The sequence below is a fragment of the Drosophila elegans genome, unplaced genomic scaffold (assembly GCF_018152505.1).
Source record: "Drosophila elegans isolate 14027-0461.03 unplaced genomic scaffold, ASM1815250v1 contig_208, whole genome shotgun sequence".
NCBI classification, from domain to species: Eukaryota; Metazoa; Arthropoda; class Insecta; order Diptera; family Drosophilidae; genus Drosophila; species Drosophila elegans.
This window is the reverse complement of record NW_024545578.1, coordinates 16859746-16876731: the sequence shown is the minus strand read 5'-3', so window position 1 is coordinate 16876731 and position 16986 is coordinate 16859746. Positions and strand designations below refer to the sequence as shown.

At 37.7% G+C, this 16986-nt stretch overlaps 4 protein-coding genes across 5 annotated transcripts; 2 read left to right on the top strand and 2 right to left on the bottom strand.

The window, feature by feature from the left end:
* Positions 1-42: 42 nt before the first annotated feature.
* On the bottom strand, positions 43-1480 carry LOC108147471 (bladder cancer-associated protein). Of its 2 annotated transcripts, none has more exons than XM_017274018.2 (2): positions 1360-1480; positions 43-1199 (listed from the first exon to the last, which is right to left on the bottom strand). In XM_017274018.2, exon 2 carries the CDS (start codon positions 1125-1127, stop codon positions 888-890), a length of 240 nt encoding a protein of 79 aa, XP_017129507.1. In that variant the 5' UTR covers positions 1128-1199; positions 1360-1480; the 3' UTR covers positions 43-887. The 2 variants fall into 2 exon arrangements, with proteins under 2 accessions (XP_017129507.1, XP_017129508.1); XM_017274019.2 differs by having other exon boundaries at positions 1326-1479.
* Positions 1481-1969: 489 nt separating this feature from the next.
* LOC108147389 (CAAX prenyl protease 2) lies at positions 1970-3310 on the bottom strand. Its single transcript, XM_017273824.2, has 2 exons — positions 2836-3310; positions 1970-2710 (listed from the first exon to the last, which is right to left on the bottom strand). The coding sequence occupies exons 1-2, from the start codon at positions 3239-3241 to the stop codon at positions 2187-2189; spliced, it is 930 nt and encodes a 309-aa protein (XP_017129313.1). The 5' UTR covers positions 3242-3310; the 3' UTR covers positions 1970-2186.
* A 531-nt stretch (positions 3311-3841) lies between these two features.
* LOC108147555 (succinate--CoA ligase [GDP-forming] subunit beta, mitochondrial) lies at positions 3842-6041 on the top strand. Its single transcript, XM_017274142.2, has 4 exons — positions 3842-4038; positions 4127-4256; positions 4325-4424; positions 4945-6041. The coding sequence occupies exons 1-4, from the start codon at positions 3988-3990 to the stop codon at positions 5912-5914; spliced, it is 1251 nt and encodes a 416-aa protein (XP_017129631.1). The 5' UTR covers positions 3842-3987; the 3' UTR covers positions 5915-6041.
* A 334-nt stretch (positions 6042-6375) lies between these two features.
* On the top strand, positions 6376-8606 carry LOC108147551. The gene is made up of 2 exons (XM_017274137.2): positions 6376-7210; positions 7275-8606. Exon 1 carries the CDS (start codon positions 6461-6463, stop codon positions 7202-7204), a length of 744 nt encoding a protein of 247 aa, XP_017129626.1. The 5' UTR covers positions 6376-6460; the 3' UTR covers positions 7205-7210; positions 7275-8606.
* The last annotated feature ends 8380 nt before the right edge of the window (positions 8607-16986 follow it).

Sequence of the window (16986 nt, the reverse complement as noted above, 5' to 3'; positions counted from 1 at the left end):
TCCCCGATATTTTAAAATTATTTGAGCAAACACCTCTTCAACTTTAGCATCATTTAAATTTTATTTCAATACCTTTCCAGACACGCTTTGGTTTTTGAGATACCGCTGAAATCATACAAACTCGCAAAAATTCGAACAATATTATTTGTATATGTTTTAATCTCCCGCATTTTCCTCGTTTTTACATTTTTGTGCTTGTCTCTCGTTTACAGTTTATGTATATAATATAAGTTTTGAACTGTGTAAGTTATATGCTTGTATATACAGTGTTTGCACGTGCACAAGACAGGGTAATTACAACCGTTGTCAGTGTATTCCGTTGGCTCAGCAAGGATGCGCAGTGAAATTGTTGGATTTTTTCATAATTTTTTTTTACAATTACTTTTTGTAATATATATATATATATAACATATATGACTAATCGTAAGTTGCATTGACAAGTGGGGTAGATAGGGGTTATAATGATTTTAAGGGGTTTTTTTTTTGGGTGGGGTGATGTACAATACGTTTTCGTAGCGCTTTCTCTCGTTAAAACTAAATTCGTCTAAGCCTTAAAAACAAAACACACGCTTGAATACAATTACAGTTCATAACCAAAAGAATTATGAAGAAAACATATGCGGAGCTGGAAATAATATGAATGGATCTAAACACACAATCTTTGTTCCTGGTCGGACTCACTCATCACTTGTATCACTGATTTCACCGATTTAGTCAAGTTCCCGTATCCCTCTTCTCCGGTTCATCTGATTTCTAGGATGTAAAGCTGTAACAACGCGAACGTAATTCCAAAGTAAGGTATCTAATTATTATTATTATTATTAGCACTTTATCTCTTCGTTGACTATGACTACTTGGGGGAAACTATAATGGGGAGGGATGATCTTCTAGCCATTCTCACATTGGTGACCCTCGCAGTTCCCCCAAAATATGCAGTTCCCGACGCCACTGTAGCATATGAGTGACACGGCTGTGAGGAATACCAGGCTGCAGATGGTGCAGGGCTTCCGCTCCAGGAAGAACCCCACCAGGTACAGCACTATGAACATCACGTGGGTTTCCATTAGGGCCGGATTCGTGGGTTTCGGTATCAGTAATACGGGTAGCAGGCATTGTAGGCAATACATTCTGTGTGCGGGTGGGTGTGTGTGTTTTCTAGGGTTCTATTCGCGAGTTGACGTGGTCTTCCGCGCAAAGGCCTGCAAAAGTAAGACCCAGGAAAAAACCCGGGGGGTCGAGGTTAGTCTTAATTGTTCTATAATTACTATCAACCGTAGTCCTGGGCAAAGACCAAAAACGTCAGCAGTCGACGGAGCTGTTGTTACCGGTCTTACGGTGGTATGCATTCCGTGGGATTACCTCTCCTTGGGCCTTTTGGCGCTGGGCTCGCTGTTTTCGTCTCGTTTAGTTGCTCGTTTGTTGTGCGTCGTTTAAAATCATCACATATTTACCAATGCTACCAAAATAGAGGTGGTGAAGTATCGATGTCATCGAGGTTTGGTATGAGTTATCGATGTTTATCCACCTCTAACGAGTATTGAGTAACGTTGAATAATACCGAAAAATATCAGCATTCTAGTGCGTTGTTCCGCGGAACCAGCTGAATCAAAGGCGGAACCGGAACCATTCCATCCCGCTAACAATTTAAATTTAAACTAAAAACTTGACGGTTTAAATACTTTTTATCCTCTTAGAACTTTTTCATAAGAATAAATAAAAATCAAAAAACCTAGTTAAACAATAAACTATTTAATAAAAACAGTTTTCAAAAAAATCACTGAAAAGAAACATAATTGACTGAGTGAAATAAAACGAATCAAAAATACAGCTCTTATATTTCAGATTTTCTTTTAAGTAAAATAACGAAACATTAAATATTGCAACTACATACGTTTTTTAAGTCCCAAGGAAATATTTCACATGGGACTAACAAATTAAATAACTACCATTTAAACAACAGGTCTACAAATGCATTTAAATTTTATATTTCCGTTTTTCTTATTGGGTTTTATATTGGGTTCTAAACGGAAGACATGTTTCGTAAACAAATACGTGGTTATGTTATGGGAGCAGTCAGCTTTGTTTGATATGCAATTTATACCTAAACATGATACATACAAGAATATTATGTACATACAGCTTTAGCTTCTCATATGGCAGCGGCAAATAAACACACAGTAATGGAACTATCCAATTCGATCTTTGCAATATACATTCCAGTAGAGAGTGTTTTGATATATCGAAGGAACGGTAGCCAACGGAAGCAGGAAAATCCACCCAGCGAATCCAGCTATATAGAGGGCAATAGCCACCACTCGTCGCCAAAGATCTTGCTGCCACAGATCCTGCAGGTCTGGTAGACCCATATGGTTGCAAAATGCGTGCACCAAAATCGGAGCCACCACATGACCCGTTCGGGCAAATAGAAAAGCGGAATAAAATCCAAACAACGTGGTGTAGATGAACTGGAACAATCCAATCAATAAGGCCGTGCTCAGCTCCACTCCCAAACTCAATCGCTCGGCTATGTGATGCAAATGGGCCACTCCAAAGAAAAGCGGCGTTATAAAAACGGCGACCAAGGGCGAAAAACTCTGCAGGATCAAAGGCATCATGCAGGCGCGGAACACAAACTCCTCGCTCAGCGGAGCCATCACATGGTTGCGCACCCAGATGATGCTGTTAAAGGATCCTTTCCAGTAATCGAGATCTAAAATACAAATTAATAATATTTAATATAATAGAACATACAAATGGGAGTCAAATTTTCGGAAACATTTTTTAGAAATCGAAACTTATTTATAAATTAGATTTTATATATAAAATACTACAAACCAAAGTATGAGCGTATGGACTCGTTCTGCATGTTGACAAAGATGGGTCCTATAAATAGAAGCACTGTCAGACCGTAGGGAATGAGCACCGCCTGCCATAATCCTTCCAAACGGAATCCCAACAACTTGGGAAATGGCTCTCGGCTGAGGAGTTCCGGCGACGAGAAGAAATATACAAAAAAGGGGGCCACCATCATAACCATGGAAACACTAGCGAATCTTCGCTTAATCGTCGTTGGATGATCCCTGTTGTGTTTTGTGCTCCAAATGTAGAGGCTTCCCACGTAGAGAACCGCCAGTACGAAACAACAGGTCACCGAGGTGACTACTGGGATTTGGGGCAGTGATTTGTGCACTGGATGCTCCTGCATGGTTACTTCGGCTTCCATCTCACTCAGGTTGTTCATTTAATGAAGTTATTCGTCATTCTTCGCTGACCACTGAGCCAAAAAAAGTACACAAAGCCAGGTGTGATAAGCAGCTGATTGCAGTAATGTGACCGTTTTTGCTAACTCGTTTCAGTATTTTTAAAGAACAGTTATAAATTTTATATATAGCAAATATATGAAATAACGGCTATTTATTGACAACTACAAAATAACCGAAAAAAAATATATTAATATTTTGAATGTTGTTGTTTTTATAAATGTCTTGCACATAATCATAATATCAATCTTTTAAATTTAACAACCCTTTAAATTTTCTTGCAATCCTATTTATCTATGTTTTATAAACATTAGCACCAGTAAAAACTATCTTAACATGAAGAAAAGTAATTTCCTCTGAAAAAATGATATATTTAAATAGCTGGAAAACATAGTTAGTGGTCGAGCAAACTATTAAAGATCGGCAAGGTCTCTTTAGCATTACAATTTCTTGATTTATTTGACACTATCAAAAACAAAACTTGTTACATATATGATTTAAATTTTCAATTTAAATCTAAACTGATTTATTTGGTATATTCCCGGTATATTTAAACACTCCACTAACAATTTCCATGTCAGTTGGTCACATTGATTTGTGATAAGCATCGTGCGGCGACTTTTGGTTGTGTTTTTAAACAATTATTGCCGATAGAGTGGGCCGGCTATAAAAATAAATTAAGAAAAATATAGCCAAGAAAGCCAGTTACCCCAGAAGTACAGCCAAAATGTCGTTTCTACTGAAAGCAGCAGCCACAGCCCGTCAAATCGTTCATAAGGTTTCTTGAACATATGTTCCGAACTCTTCACAAAAGAGAAGTTGAGTTGTTGACCTTTGCCTTCGCTTTGTTTATCTTTCGATGATAGGTTCCCGTGCGCCATCTGAATCTCCTGGAGTTTCAGAGCAAGGATCTCCTCCAGAAATACGGAGTGGCCATCCAGCAGTTCAAGGTTTTGGATAACTCCAAGGCAGACACGGAAGTCTTCAAGACTTTTGGTAAGTGGAGGAACCATGCCGGGTGTTTATGTAATCTCTCGGCTAATTGGTGTTAAATGCTTTTTCAGAATGCCCCGAATATGTGGTGAAGGCGCAGATTCTGGCCGGTGGGCGTGGTAAGGGAACTTTCGACAACGGTTTCAAAGGCGGCGTTCATATCACTTCAAAGTAAGATACTCCAATTTTCATATTTCAAAGAATATTTTTTAATTTTATTTTTTATATATTTTAAAATTTGCCTATGGAAAGCATTTGCTTTAAAGTTTTTATATTAAACAAATTTCAAAAATATGCTGTAATTATGTGCCTTATTTGAGTTTATCAATTTATGATTTAAAAGTTGTTTCCATCCCTTTATTAAAATCTTAAAAGTTAAATACTGCGGTACAAGACGCAAAAAAAAAAATTTAAATTTAAAACATTTTTAATAATTATTAGAAATTTTTAAGTTATTATCTATTTTTTTAATTTTCAAGCTGAAAACAGCCTTCAAACTTATTGTAAAAAGAAATAAGTTTAATTTTAATAAGGAAATCTCAGCTTAATTGAAAATGCTAACAGGCAAATCAAATAAACAAATTTAATATATTTGAATAACATTTAAAATTTGATATCTGTGAAACCCAGAACAGACTTTAAAGACAAATCAGATAAGGCGAGCTAATATAATTGTTTGTACTTTTGGCAGCAAGAGCGAAGTGCTTTCGCTTACCAAGCAGATGATAGGAAACCGGCTGATAACGAAGCAAACGCCCAAATCGGGAATTCTGGTCAACAAGGTCATGGTGGCGCGCAGTATAAACATTACCCGGGAGACCTACCTCTGCATCTTGTTGGATCGGGAGCACAATGGCCCCGTGCTCATCGCCTCTCCCGCTGGAGGCATGGATATCGAGGCGGTGGCCGAGGAAACACCGGAGAAAATTAAGACTGTTCCGCTGAGCATTGATAAACCGATTCCAGAGGCGACGCTCCTGGAGGTGGCCAAGTTCTTGGAGTTCAAGGGAGAATCGGTGAAGCGTTGCGCCGAGGAAATTCAAAAGCTCTACACTCTCTTCAAGGCTGTGGATGCCGTACAGATCGAGATCAATCCGCTGGCGGAGACGGACAAGGGAGAAGTCATCTCGGTTGATGCCAAACTCAACTTTGATGACAATGCCCAGTTCCGTCAGAAGGATATCTTCGCGATGGATGTCACCGAGGAGGAAGCCGATCCCCGGGAAGTTGAGGCGGCCAAGTACAACCTCAACTACGTCGCCATGGATGGAAATATTGGATGTTTGGTGAATGGCGCTGGTTTGGCCATGGCCACCATGGACATCATCAAGCTGAATGGCGGCGAGCCCGCCAACTTCCTGGATGTCGGCGGTGGCGTCAAGGAGGATCAGGTGGCCAAAGCCTTCGAGATCCTCACCGCTGATCCAAAGGTCAAGGGAATCCTGGTTAATGTTTTTGGCGGAATTGTAAACTGTGCAACTATCGCCAACGGCATTGTGGCTGCCTCCAAGAAGTTGCAACTAAATGTTCCACTGGTGGTGCGCCTGGAGGGCACCAATGTGAACCAGGCTCGCGAAATATTGAAGAATTCCGGTCTGCCTATTCAAACTGCCAGTGATTTGGACGATGCCGCCAGCAAGGCGGTGGCTGCCCTTAACTAGGTGGATTTCTATCAAGGAGAGAATGTCTTCCAGATTATCACGACGCACATTAGCATTTACATGGATAGGCCTTTTAAATATAAGTTTTTATCGACAGTATAACCAGAATGTTATATTTTAAAACTAAGTTTGGTGTTTCATTCGGGTTTTAGGAGTCCTGTATTCAAAATCACTTTAACAAATTCCGTCCATGGTGTTTGTATATAATGAACCCACCCATGTTAAAATTTTTATCTCTGGACATTCTTTTACAGATACTGTTACACGTACAATTTTAAAATAATGATTACATTTAACTTTAGTAATTGGCTAAGCATTTTCAAAAATTGAACTTCCATGGCACAGTTTTCCAAAATTAAGGGAATGCCCCAGATACATTTATGGTATATTTTTAAACCAAATGGTATAAAAGTATTTTTTTGAGAACCGGACGGTATATTTTTCGTACTATTACGCGGTCACACTGCAGTCACACCCAAACAGCCATCAAGCCAAACAAACAACGAGGAAACCAGCGAAATTCCAATAGAATTTCCCGACCAAAGGATGCGAAAATCTTCCCACATTGCACGCGAGGATTCCCAGGAGTACCTGCCCACCAGCCAAACCCAAAACATCCACACGGTGAACATGAAGCGGCGCACTTTATCCGGAAGCTGTGGCGTTGGCGTCTTCGTGTTTGCCTTTGCCTTCATTGTGATTGCATTTGCAACGCCCAGTTGGTTGGTCAGTGATTACCGCATCACGGGCGCCAAGCTGGACCGCCTGGGATTGTGGGTGCACTGCTTCCGGTCGCTGCCGGATGTGAATGATGACAGCCAGCGGAGGTTCTTCGTGGGCTGCCGCTGGGTATATGACCCATTCACCACGGGCTACGACGAGATCCGGGGATTCCTGCTGCCCGCCTTCATGATAGCCACGCAGTTCTTTTACACCCTGGCCTTCATCGGGATGCTATTGTCTGCCATCGGAGTGCTGATCTTCTTCCTGTGCGCTGGACCCGATCAGAAGCACTTTATCACACTCATCCGATCAGTGGGCTATGTGCTCCTGGGATCCGGAGTGAGTGCTGCCATTGCGGTGATAGTATTTGCTGGATTCGGCAACCGAAATGGCTGGATGCCGGAGCATGCGAACAACTGGTTCGGTTGGTCCTTCATCCTGGCCTGTGTGGGTACAGTGTTCACCCTGGTGGCGGCCACTTTGTTCCTCAGTGAAGCCCATGTGCAGCACAGGAAGCGGATTCAGTTCAAAGAGTCGCAGACGCGATTCGAGCTGGTGCGCGGATAGTCGGCGGTGAGTATATGGCTATATCCAAGTCAGGGCCAGTGGGTTAACCTTCTTGCATTGTTTCTTTCAGTCCCAGCCACTGGCACACATGCACCAAGCGAAACACAGAAACTACGAGCAAATTAAGAGGAGAGTAACACAAAAACATTCCGTCCCCACGATGAATTCTCACCCTAATCATTACAGTCGAACTTCTCCAAGACGAAACATCCTAAGTGAACATTTTAAAAAGTTTAAATTTGAAACTTAAGTTTTCTGCAGCAAATATTTTTGCATTCAAGCTTTTTAATATTTCAAGCCTAAAGTTTTTCTTAACTCACCATAATCCCTAAATTTTTAGTAGTTAAAAAATCATAAAAAGGTGTCTAAGGTAGAAATGACGAAAGACTAAATTCTAGTTTCAACAGCATACTTTTAGACAACTTTTAAAATATCTTTAGAGATTTCTGAGGCAATCGTAAACATTATTATTTATTTATTTAACAAATTTTGTTTAAAAAAAGGTATTTAATCAAAAAACATGACAATAAGGTTAACAAAGTATTTATTTGTTTCTCGCTTAACAATTAAAAGGAAGTTTAATTTGTAGAAGTTCGACTGTAAATATAGTTTTTAGTTCAAAAAGTTTATGCAATTGACAGCCACACCGCATCACAAGCTTTCAGTTTTTGGTACTTATTAATCATCCATCCAATCGACCAGATCAGTTCCAAACGAAGACTGAATGTTTTTTTCGAATGAAAACCACATCAATCGCACTGCTATCATCAAACAAACACGCTCAACCAGATGACTCATGTTCATGTAGAGTATTCTACAGTATTTGCATATCAATTTTCGCTCAATTAACGCCCAGAGACAACCGCCGTCCTCCCTCAACAGTTGTAACTATATTTTTTGCAAAGTCGCAGGCTAGTTGAAACTAGCAACGAAATATTACACTCGTGCCTTAATTAGATAGAACTATTTTGGTATAGTTCATAGTGCCTAAAAACAAATTATTGTTAGATACCTGACCGACCGACCTGCGATGACCCCAAAAAGACCCATTGGATTGCATAAACTTCTGCTAAGCTAGTGCCTTAGTTAAGAACCCAGAGAAAGCTAAGCGAATTCCGACCATTATCTTTAAGACACAGACATTCCCTTTTTAACTCGAAAATTCCGCACACGAAGATTACCTTCTTTTAAAGGTATGAAATAATTAGGTATGTATTAGTATCTGTTCATCTTTTGCACAAAATTTGTATTTGTAACATATTCTAAACCAAGAATTTAGCAACGTATTAAAAGCAATACATCCGTCCTTTACCCCCATATACAATAATATTGGTAACATTTTTTATGTACAAACGACATTTAGCTAAAGCGAAGAATAATAAAGTTTTTATTGTATACAACAGCTGAATGCATCTTTTGAGCGAGTTCAAGGCAGCTTGGGGTCCAAACCGAGGCCCGCAACAATGAATCTCGTCACCAGTCGCATTGGTGCATTCGACTTAGTTTTCCCATGGCGTTTGCGTTTTGGGAAAACCGAACAAACTTTTTGTTGTCAGCTTTCGTAGCAGCTGAGGCAACAGATTCGGATATGCATCAGTTTACTGGAGTAACAATTGATATGCCAACGGATTGTGGGCTGCACCATGTGTCAACCCAACGATTTCGAAGTTATCTTTTGTGCTTAATGTTATGTTAGTGATTGATGAAATAAAGGTATCTCAACAAAAAAGCCACACAGAATTGCCATAGATTTAATGTGTATTTGCCAATTTTTATTGCATACTATATTTTAATAGTTGTGACCTGATATAAGTTCAAAAATTTTAATTAATAATAAGCATGCTATTTTATTTTTACATCTCTGGTTATGTAAGAATATTATCAAGGGCACGTAACGAAATTGTGAACGGCCGTTCAAAGTACAAACTATTCCCTTTTCCCATCTTACTTAAATTTAAATTAGCCATAAATCTTACTTGAGTTTGGCACTAAAAACAAAATTCAGAACGGTAGCTGTCATCTCGGAAATTTATAGTTTAATTTAGTTTTTGAGATATTTTAACATGCTACACTTAAAAAAACCTGTACTTAATTGATCCATCGATCATTGACAATGGTAACTTTCAAATGCCTTAAGTTTACGACATAAACATACTTGATTAATGGTGCATTTAAAATACTATGGAATAAAATATATAATCTGCGAAGGCTTAAAGCCACTCATACGCTCCAAAAACCCACAAAACTATTAGATCATTTTGTCAACAACATATTTGACTCGACTCACTCGGGCACTTAAAAAGTATTTTAAATGGTAACCATAAGAAAATAAAATATATTAATTTGTCTGGCTTATAAAGGCATAATTAGTGAAACAGGTGGTAAGATATATCGATCAGAAAAAACCCCACCCACGATTTTGAGACCCGACTTGGCGGCAATGACATTCAGGGAAGAGACAGAAAGAAAAATGGATCTTTTAAGCGATTGTGAGGACTTGCTGAAGCGTGAAATCTGAAATCTGAAAACTGAAAACAGACCGAAGATAGTTCGAATTGATGGATGGATTAGCGTGCACATTTGCTACAGATCTGATTAGCGCAAAACGAAGTCGATTCAAACCGGATGCCCCATGCCTCATGACTGGACTGACTCAGTCGAATGGCCTTGGTAGAAAACTGCACAAAAATATGTGCTAAACGCAAATTTATTTACGGATTTTGTTATGGCCACCATATCGAGAGTGAGGAACCTCCACATCCACTTTTGGTGACCTCACTTGCCGTTAGATTGACAAACAAATCGGCTTACTTCACTTATTACACGGAACGGATTAAGAACTCTGAAGTAAGGTGGCTTAATCTAACTGACTGTGTGTGAAAATTGTCGAGTTTTCGCTGCTCGGATTTCTTGTTCAGGGTTCTTCTGCTTTGCTTTTGAATTTGATTGACGGACAGCTTCGAAATCCCCTGTGGAAGCGATTTGCTGAATACAAGTGATTTAAGAGACAGGGTAATTAAAAAATGTTCATGGGAAATTAGCGTGGACAAAAATAATAATTATTTATAATGTGGCTAAAGTATACATATGTCTTACTTAATTTATACAAATATGCATCACCAAACCACTAAAATTAATATATTGATTTAATACATTATATTAAAAAGAAGAATACATTTTTGCTTAATTTGTTTAAAAAGGTTTCAAGGTTTTCCATTTGCATAAAATGCTGCCATCACAACATACAGTAAAACTTGATGAGAAGAACCAGAATTTGAAGTTAATTTTCAGCCCGACACGAAGCTTCATTAACAAAAGGCAATATACCTGTTCTTAGGCGCTGGCCAGAGATTAATTGCCATCGCTTTGGCCACAACGAAACATTTTGCATAATATTTTCAATCGAATCGAGCGTCAATGAACGCTTATACACATTGAAATTAAAAGTGGTCGGAGGTATTTATTTTTGGGGGGATAAGAAAATCTAAAATCGAAAATGAGAGTTTGGGCCTGCGATTACGCAAAAGTCTCAAAAATAAACTGTTTATAATCAATAAGCAAAGCCATTAGATTGATTACTATTTGCCACACGCAAACTTTCCTCAAAACCACTCTTTTTTTTTTGAAGTTTTGTTGGTGCTGCTGGTCATCTATAAATATTGATGGGGTCCATGAAGGTCGGGCTTAGTGGGGGCTCATTAAAACTTTATGGACATGTCGATTTTATTTTATTTTCGATATAGAACAGCTTTTATGGTACTTTACACAAATTGGGCTTAAACATTCTCAACGACTTCTGCTGGATTAACTTGTCCAGTTTTATGGGAATAATCAATTTTAAGAGCATTCCTGTATGGTGTTCTGGTCTAAAATGTTTCTATTTTTAATGTCATGAAAAGGACTGTCTTGATAATCTTGATAAGTTTGTCTGCTGGTTTGTGGCTTCTGCTGACGTGTGTAATTAATGAGGAATTTATTTGAATTCTTGTTTTGGGTATTTTCAGTGTGTATCCTAAACGAGATTAGCGTGCTTATAAAAGTTTCATAAGACCTGAGATAGTGTGCAAAAAAAGCAAGTTTGCATCATGAATATGCAATCGAAAAGATGGAACATTTCTTTATGGAGTTGAATGAATTTCATTGTCCGGTTTATTTGAAAAGGGGTTCTTTAAAGCGAATCGAAAGCGGAAAGATAAAATAATAACTTGTATTTTTATATGTTTAAACAAGGAATTAAAGGCTGGGCTTGAAAAAACCCCAAACTTTAAGGCTGACTTGTGGGGGTAAGCGTATTTGAGGGAATTTATTTATTTTCAATGAACGTTCTTCGCAAAACGAAAGTAAAAGTCTTTCTTTTGAAATTCCGAATTCTGTTGCTTTTGTCTTTTCTTTTCTGGCACAGACTTTCATTGAAAGTATAAGCATTTTTAAGCAGATTTGCATTTCTGAAAAATTTCTTTTGCGAGGTTAATGGTATTCAGTGTAATATTTATCACATGTCTAAATAAATGCTCCGCCTGTCAGGTGAAATGTCAGTCCCAAAAATAAAACATCAGTGACTTCTAGACCAACGGCAAAGCTGAACATTCAAAGTTGCACCACCTATTTGACAGAATGAGTATACGAGACGTGCGTCAGCAAGTTCCTTGAACTTCACACAGTTACCTAAAATAGAAGAACGTGGCAGGCGGCTGAGACAGTTTGGTGGCTTTTAGTTTAAAACGATGCTTAGTTATTATAGAATATTATATCACGACATAACCAGTATCCTCATTCTGGCCATAATTCTGTCGGCCCGAGATATTATCATTCAAATGACCCAGCCCCAGAGTCCACAAGTGGCCAATCCGGACACGCAACCTTTTTCGTCACCAAAATAGTGCTGAGCCAACAGATCGTTAGATATGCTTCTGAACTTGCGGAGATGGCACCGGGGACCACAAAACCGGAGACAATGCCATAACTTTTATGTAAAAGACACTTCATAACACTTTGAGATAACAAACTTGTCTAAGTTATGAAAGAAAAGTCCTATTAACACTCCATGCTAGCCAGAACACGTTCAAGCTCTTAAAACTAAACTACATATCAAATTCAAATTTATGCACATTTTGCCCGAATCAAATCAGCCACTTTTTGGCAAATAAAACCAGCTACCAAACGAACTTCGATTAAAATCAACAAAAATTAGAGAATGTGGTTTTCTGGTCCGCCCATCGTAAAAGATCAGTTGTTTGCGGTTGTTCTTGATTGGGTTTTGAATTTTGATATTTTGCAAGATTTTTTTATGATCTGATTTAGAGTGAGCTTTGTGTGCTAATGACAAACCTGAGAATGGATCAAAGTTACCTAATTGAATTATTTCTATGCTAATTTGTGTTTTTCCTCGTCCAAAATAGATCGTAAAATGTTTGCTGTTGTTTTATATGTGCTTTTTTGCTCCTCATTAATATCAAAATGTGACTCCCGAGCCAAGCAAATATTAACTTTTTGAGCCCACAACGGCCCCTAAAATGTTATTTTATTCCAACTCTTCCTTTACTTTAGTTTAAATTAATCTTTGTTTTTATTTGTGCGAAGCTTCAATGCCACCGTTTTTATTTTGCAGGTTTTTAGTTTAGCTTTAATTTCATTTATAGGTGGTTTTGGGATTGTATTTCCTGGCCAGAAAATATGTGAGCGTACGCATTATATTTCGATAAATCAAAAGAGATAACAAATCTGAACAGCTGAGGTGTTTGAGAGGTGTTTTAAGAGGTTGAACTGGTGGGATCTAAGTGGAGAATCCCTCATGCTTTATTTTTGTAAACAATCATTAAACTTTTTATGGACTAAAAGTTCAAACTGGAGTTGAGTTTCTTGAATCTTGACCACTTAAAGTTGCGGCTTATTTTCGTGTGAGCTTAATTTGGTGTCATAATTCAAACAAATGCCTCGCTTATAAACTAATAAATATTTATAGTTTTAATGCCCCGCGATTTTGAGCAGGCTTAGGCAAATATTAGCTCACAACGTAAGCCAGCTCAGGCACTGGTCAAAGTGTATCTCTGGTTTTTTATGCAGTGGAAACGGAAGTATGAAATTAAATTTAATCCGAGGAGGCAGATAAATTTCGCTTGGTGTTGACAGTCAACGAGACAAAAGTGTATTGATTGATTGCAACAAGGTGAAGGAAATTTGTTTGCAGTTTTGTCTGGCCATGTTCGGCCTTGGCTCTTGCTCCACCCCCTCAGAAGGTCCCCTCTTCCACGAATTTGGCTTTAATACACGAAGTTTTAATGTTCTCTCAGTGTTCAGCCACAATTTGTATGCAAATGATTTGTTTATATGTTACCAGCTGCTACTACAACATCTACCTTGGCCAAACAAGTTCTTGGTGTCTGATATCATTGATAAGATGGCCAAGCGGATTATGTTTCTGCCCAAACGCCTAAGACAATTGCGGGCTGTCATTCCGTCAGACCCAGTCGCCATTTGTCTTGCCATTATTTCAGCTTTTAATTGGCCGCGAATTCTTTTTCACTCTTGTGAATTTCTCACGTATTATGCGATGACCAGCGCTGAAAACAGTCGCGGATTGAGGGTGTTAGCGTTTTGGCGCTGATTATTTTATTAAAAATAATATATATCTTAGCCCTAGCAAAACTTTTAAAAAGGAATCTGTAATACGTTAATTTAGTTACTTTTTGACTAAATAGATTTTGAAAAATTTTTTTTAATAGTATAGCTAAAATAAAAAAATTGTTGTGCCCTGACCTTTGCAAATCCACTCTTGATTTAGCCAAAAAATAACTTCATAGGCCTGTTATTCTTTTGATTATGACACATTTGACTAATGCATTTTTAATGATACTGCTCGAATGACATCATTCGAAATTGGTGCGTGTAGAATTAAAAACTTCCAAAAGTTCAAGCAGAAACAATTAAAGCCGGCTAACTCGTCAGAAACTACAATTAAAAGTATAGCAGCTCTTAAGAAATTCCTCAAGAATTTTTTGAAATAATTACAAAATTATTCCCAAGTCTCTCAGCTTGATAAATTCGCTGCTGCCATTCAACTCTGTGAAAATTGCAAGCGGATGCAAATGGGTAAATGTTCCTCTGCATCTGTGACGCATTCATGAGTTTTTTTTGCCTTTCACTTTATATTGAGCAAAAAACTTATCCTTTCAACAGCAGCCTGACATTAAAGGATTACAGGGGCGTACATTTTTTTAATCAAAAAATTAAAGTCCGGAGGAACTTTAAAAATGCGCACGGAAATGCCAGAAGAAGAGTCGAGAAGGGAGGAGATGATCAGGATTTCATAGTTGATTTATTTTTGGGACCGAGATTGCACAAGGGCAACTTTGCGGAGTCATTCAACTCCGGTTACATAAGCATCGATGCGTGCGGCTGAAGACGGAAACAGCTGCTGGCGGGGAAAAATACGTGCATATCTGAAGTGAAGGTCGTCGAATGCAACATGCAACATGGGACCAGGGATCAAGGGACTTGCCCTGCACAACCATGACTCATTGGCTGGAGAGCAAGCCATTCGGCTGAACGATTTATGGTAACGATTCCCCCATCCGACGCATCGTCTCATCTCATATCATCGACTTGAGTCAGAGGCGTTGACTTTTGGTATTTTGACAGAGAGACTGAGACTGCCACAAATTGCTTTTGGTAGGCTTTCTAAATTTGGTGCTCATGTACATGTTCTGTGTACCACAAATATGTTGGCCATTGCGTAGCTCACTCGCCTCCGATTCTTTGTTCGCATGAAATATTGATCTTAGGTTAAAGTTGCTCATTTCTTGTGTCTTTTCTCATATCGAACTTGACTTGGGCTTGTTAAAAACGTATCTCAAATGCGATTTTTCTATTTATAAATTTGATTTCTTGATAGTTTCGCCAACTTATGAATTTGATTAACAAAAATTTAACTTGTTTTGCGATCGATGATAGCTAAAAGTTTTTCGTTTTGGGGTTTTGTTCTCTCAAAGGTCGTTTTCCAAAAAAAAATAAAAAACAAAAGTCATGTATTGTGTGACTCGTTGGGGTCATAAAATTAAATTTTGTGTGGGCTAAAAGTTCGCAAAAATGTATATATATTTATTTAAATTCCACAGAGCTCAAATTTGGATTAAACGCAATTTAAATATATAAAAATTCTTTGTGCCTTTTTACTTCATTAAAATTACTTTGCCCACTTGCTGTTTTTGGGGCTTATCTCGAAATTATGTTTAATAATTTTACTGTCAATGAAACTCTGTCAAAAATGCATTTACATATGAAAAAAATTAAAGCAAAACAAAAGCTCAGTTTTTTAAATGTTTCATTTTGTTTTCTTTTTTTCTTGGTCAGCGCGAAGTTGCGAAAAATAAAGTAAAAAATGTTAAAAATGGTTTGAGAATGAAGGCTTCAGAGGATATGCCCAGATTACTAAGCGATGTCAAGGTCATCATTCGTTGGCGGTAATATAAATGGAATGTTGAGAATGCACTTAAGTATTTGACTCTACTCGGTTTTTTTCAGTGAATCTACTGACTTAAGTTTTATTTTGCATCCTTGCTTAATATTGCCGTTGGCACATTTCTTAAAATTTATTTTTGTTAATTTTTAACTAAGCCCACGTAGACATAATTTACAAAAAGAGCTCCAGCTGCGTTGGACGGTTGCGTGCTGAGTCAAGATTCGATTTTATTGGAATGCTCTTTATTTCAGGTGGGTATATTACCTAAGTTGATTCAACATCGTGTGCAATTTTAAAAATTTGTACCCTCGAAAATATTTTTTTAATATTAAATAATAAATTATACGTTTTAAAAATGATTTGGCTACTTTTAATACTTATGTGAGTGTATTCAACATTCGATTCCTATTTTTTTTTCTCTCTCCCTACTTATTTTTCTTTTTATAGTCGAAAATACTTATACTTTGTCTTTTATACGGTGGGACTTAGCCTTGACTTAAGCATTGTCGTTAAAGTCATCCTGTTTAATGTCCAAGAGCGAAGAAGCTGATTATTTTCTGTGTCAATTGCTGCATTCAAGAGCAAGCCAAGATTTCGAGCCAAGTTGAAACTGAAATTGTTTCCCCTTTTTCGTACAGTCGAGTAACTTAATCCGCAAAATTTGCTTAAATGTCAGCAACTCCTAGAGCAATAAATGCGAAAAATAAAATTGAGAAACATTCTAAGACTTGGCTAATCGGATCATCAAACGGAAGTGTTTCGCAACTAAATGAAAAGGTGTCTGAATTATGGCAAATGGATTTGCAATCCTATCTGACATTGGGTTCGTGATCTCAGAGATTAATTTCTTGGCTACTGTGTGAGTTCATTTCAAGATTTAGAAATATCTTTATTCTGGCTAATTTGTGATCAATAGCTGCAAAGTTATTTTAATTATGCCCCTTGCATACACAGGAAGAAAAATAAATATATACGGAAATCGTGCGAGTTCGTGCGGCAAGCGTAATAAAGCTAAACTCGCCTGGTTTCTTGCTAAGCTTTAATTAAATCAATAAACCATCTAAATAATTTTAGCAACCTCAACGGCAGGAGACAGAAAACAACAACATTCTATTTATCTATGTATAGCTAAAATATCGCTCTACGATTAACGATAAAATTAAATCAAAATAAACACGAAAAACTCGAATTTTCAATTAAAGACAAAAAACGTTCTTTGAACAAACAAAATCGCAAGACAATAAAACATAAAAGAGAATAAATAAGAAAAGAAAAAAATCAATCTTTAAATATTAATGAACCCCGAGAACCTGAAAGTGAACTT

Bases quoted from the DNA above. Each gene is read 5' to 3' on its own strand.
- LOC108147471 (XM_017274018.2), bottom strand. From the start codon at position 1,127: ATGTATTGCCTACAATGCCTGCTACCCGTATTACTGATACCGAAACCC.
- LOC108147551 (XM_017274137.2), top strand. From the start codon at position 6,461: ATGCGAAAATCTTCCCACATTGCACGCGAGGATTCCCAGGAGTACCTG.
- LOC108147389 (XM_017273824.2), bottom strand. From the start codon at position 3,241: ATGAACAACCTGAGTGAGATGGAAGCCGAAGTAACCATGCAGGAGCAT. The intron at 2,711-2,835 runs GTTTGTAGTATT...TTTGTATTTTAG, and splicing joins GTCCATACGCTCATACTTTG to ATCTCGATTACTGGAAAGGA.
- LOC108147555 (XM_017274142.2), top strand. From the start codon at position 3,988: ATGTCGTTTCTACTGAAAGCAGCAGCCACAGCCCGTCAAATCGTTCAT. The intron at 4,257-4,324 runs GTAAGTGGAGGA...ATGCTTTTTCAG, and splicing joins GGAAGTCTTCAAGACTTTTG to AATGCCCCGAATATGTGGTG. The intron at 4,425-4,944 runs GTAAGATACTCC...TACTTTTGGCAG, and splicing joins GGCGTTCATATCACTTCAAA to CAAGAGCGAAGTGCTTTCGC.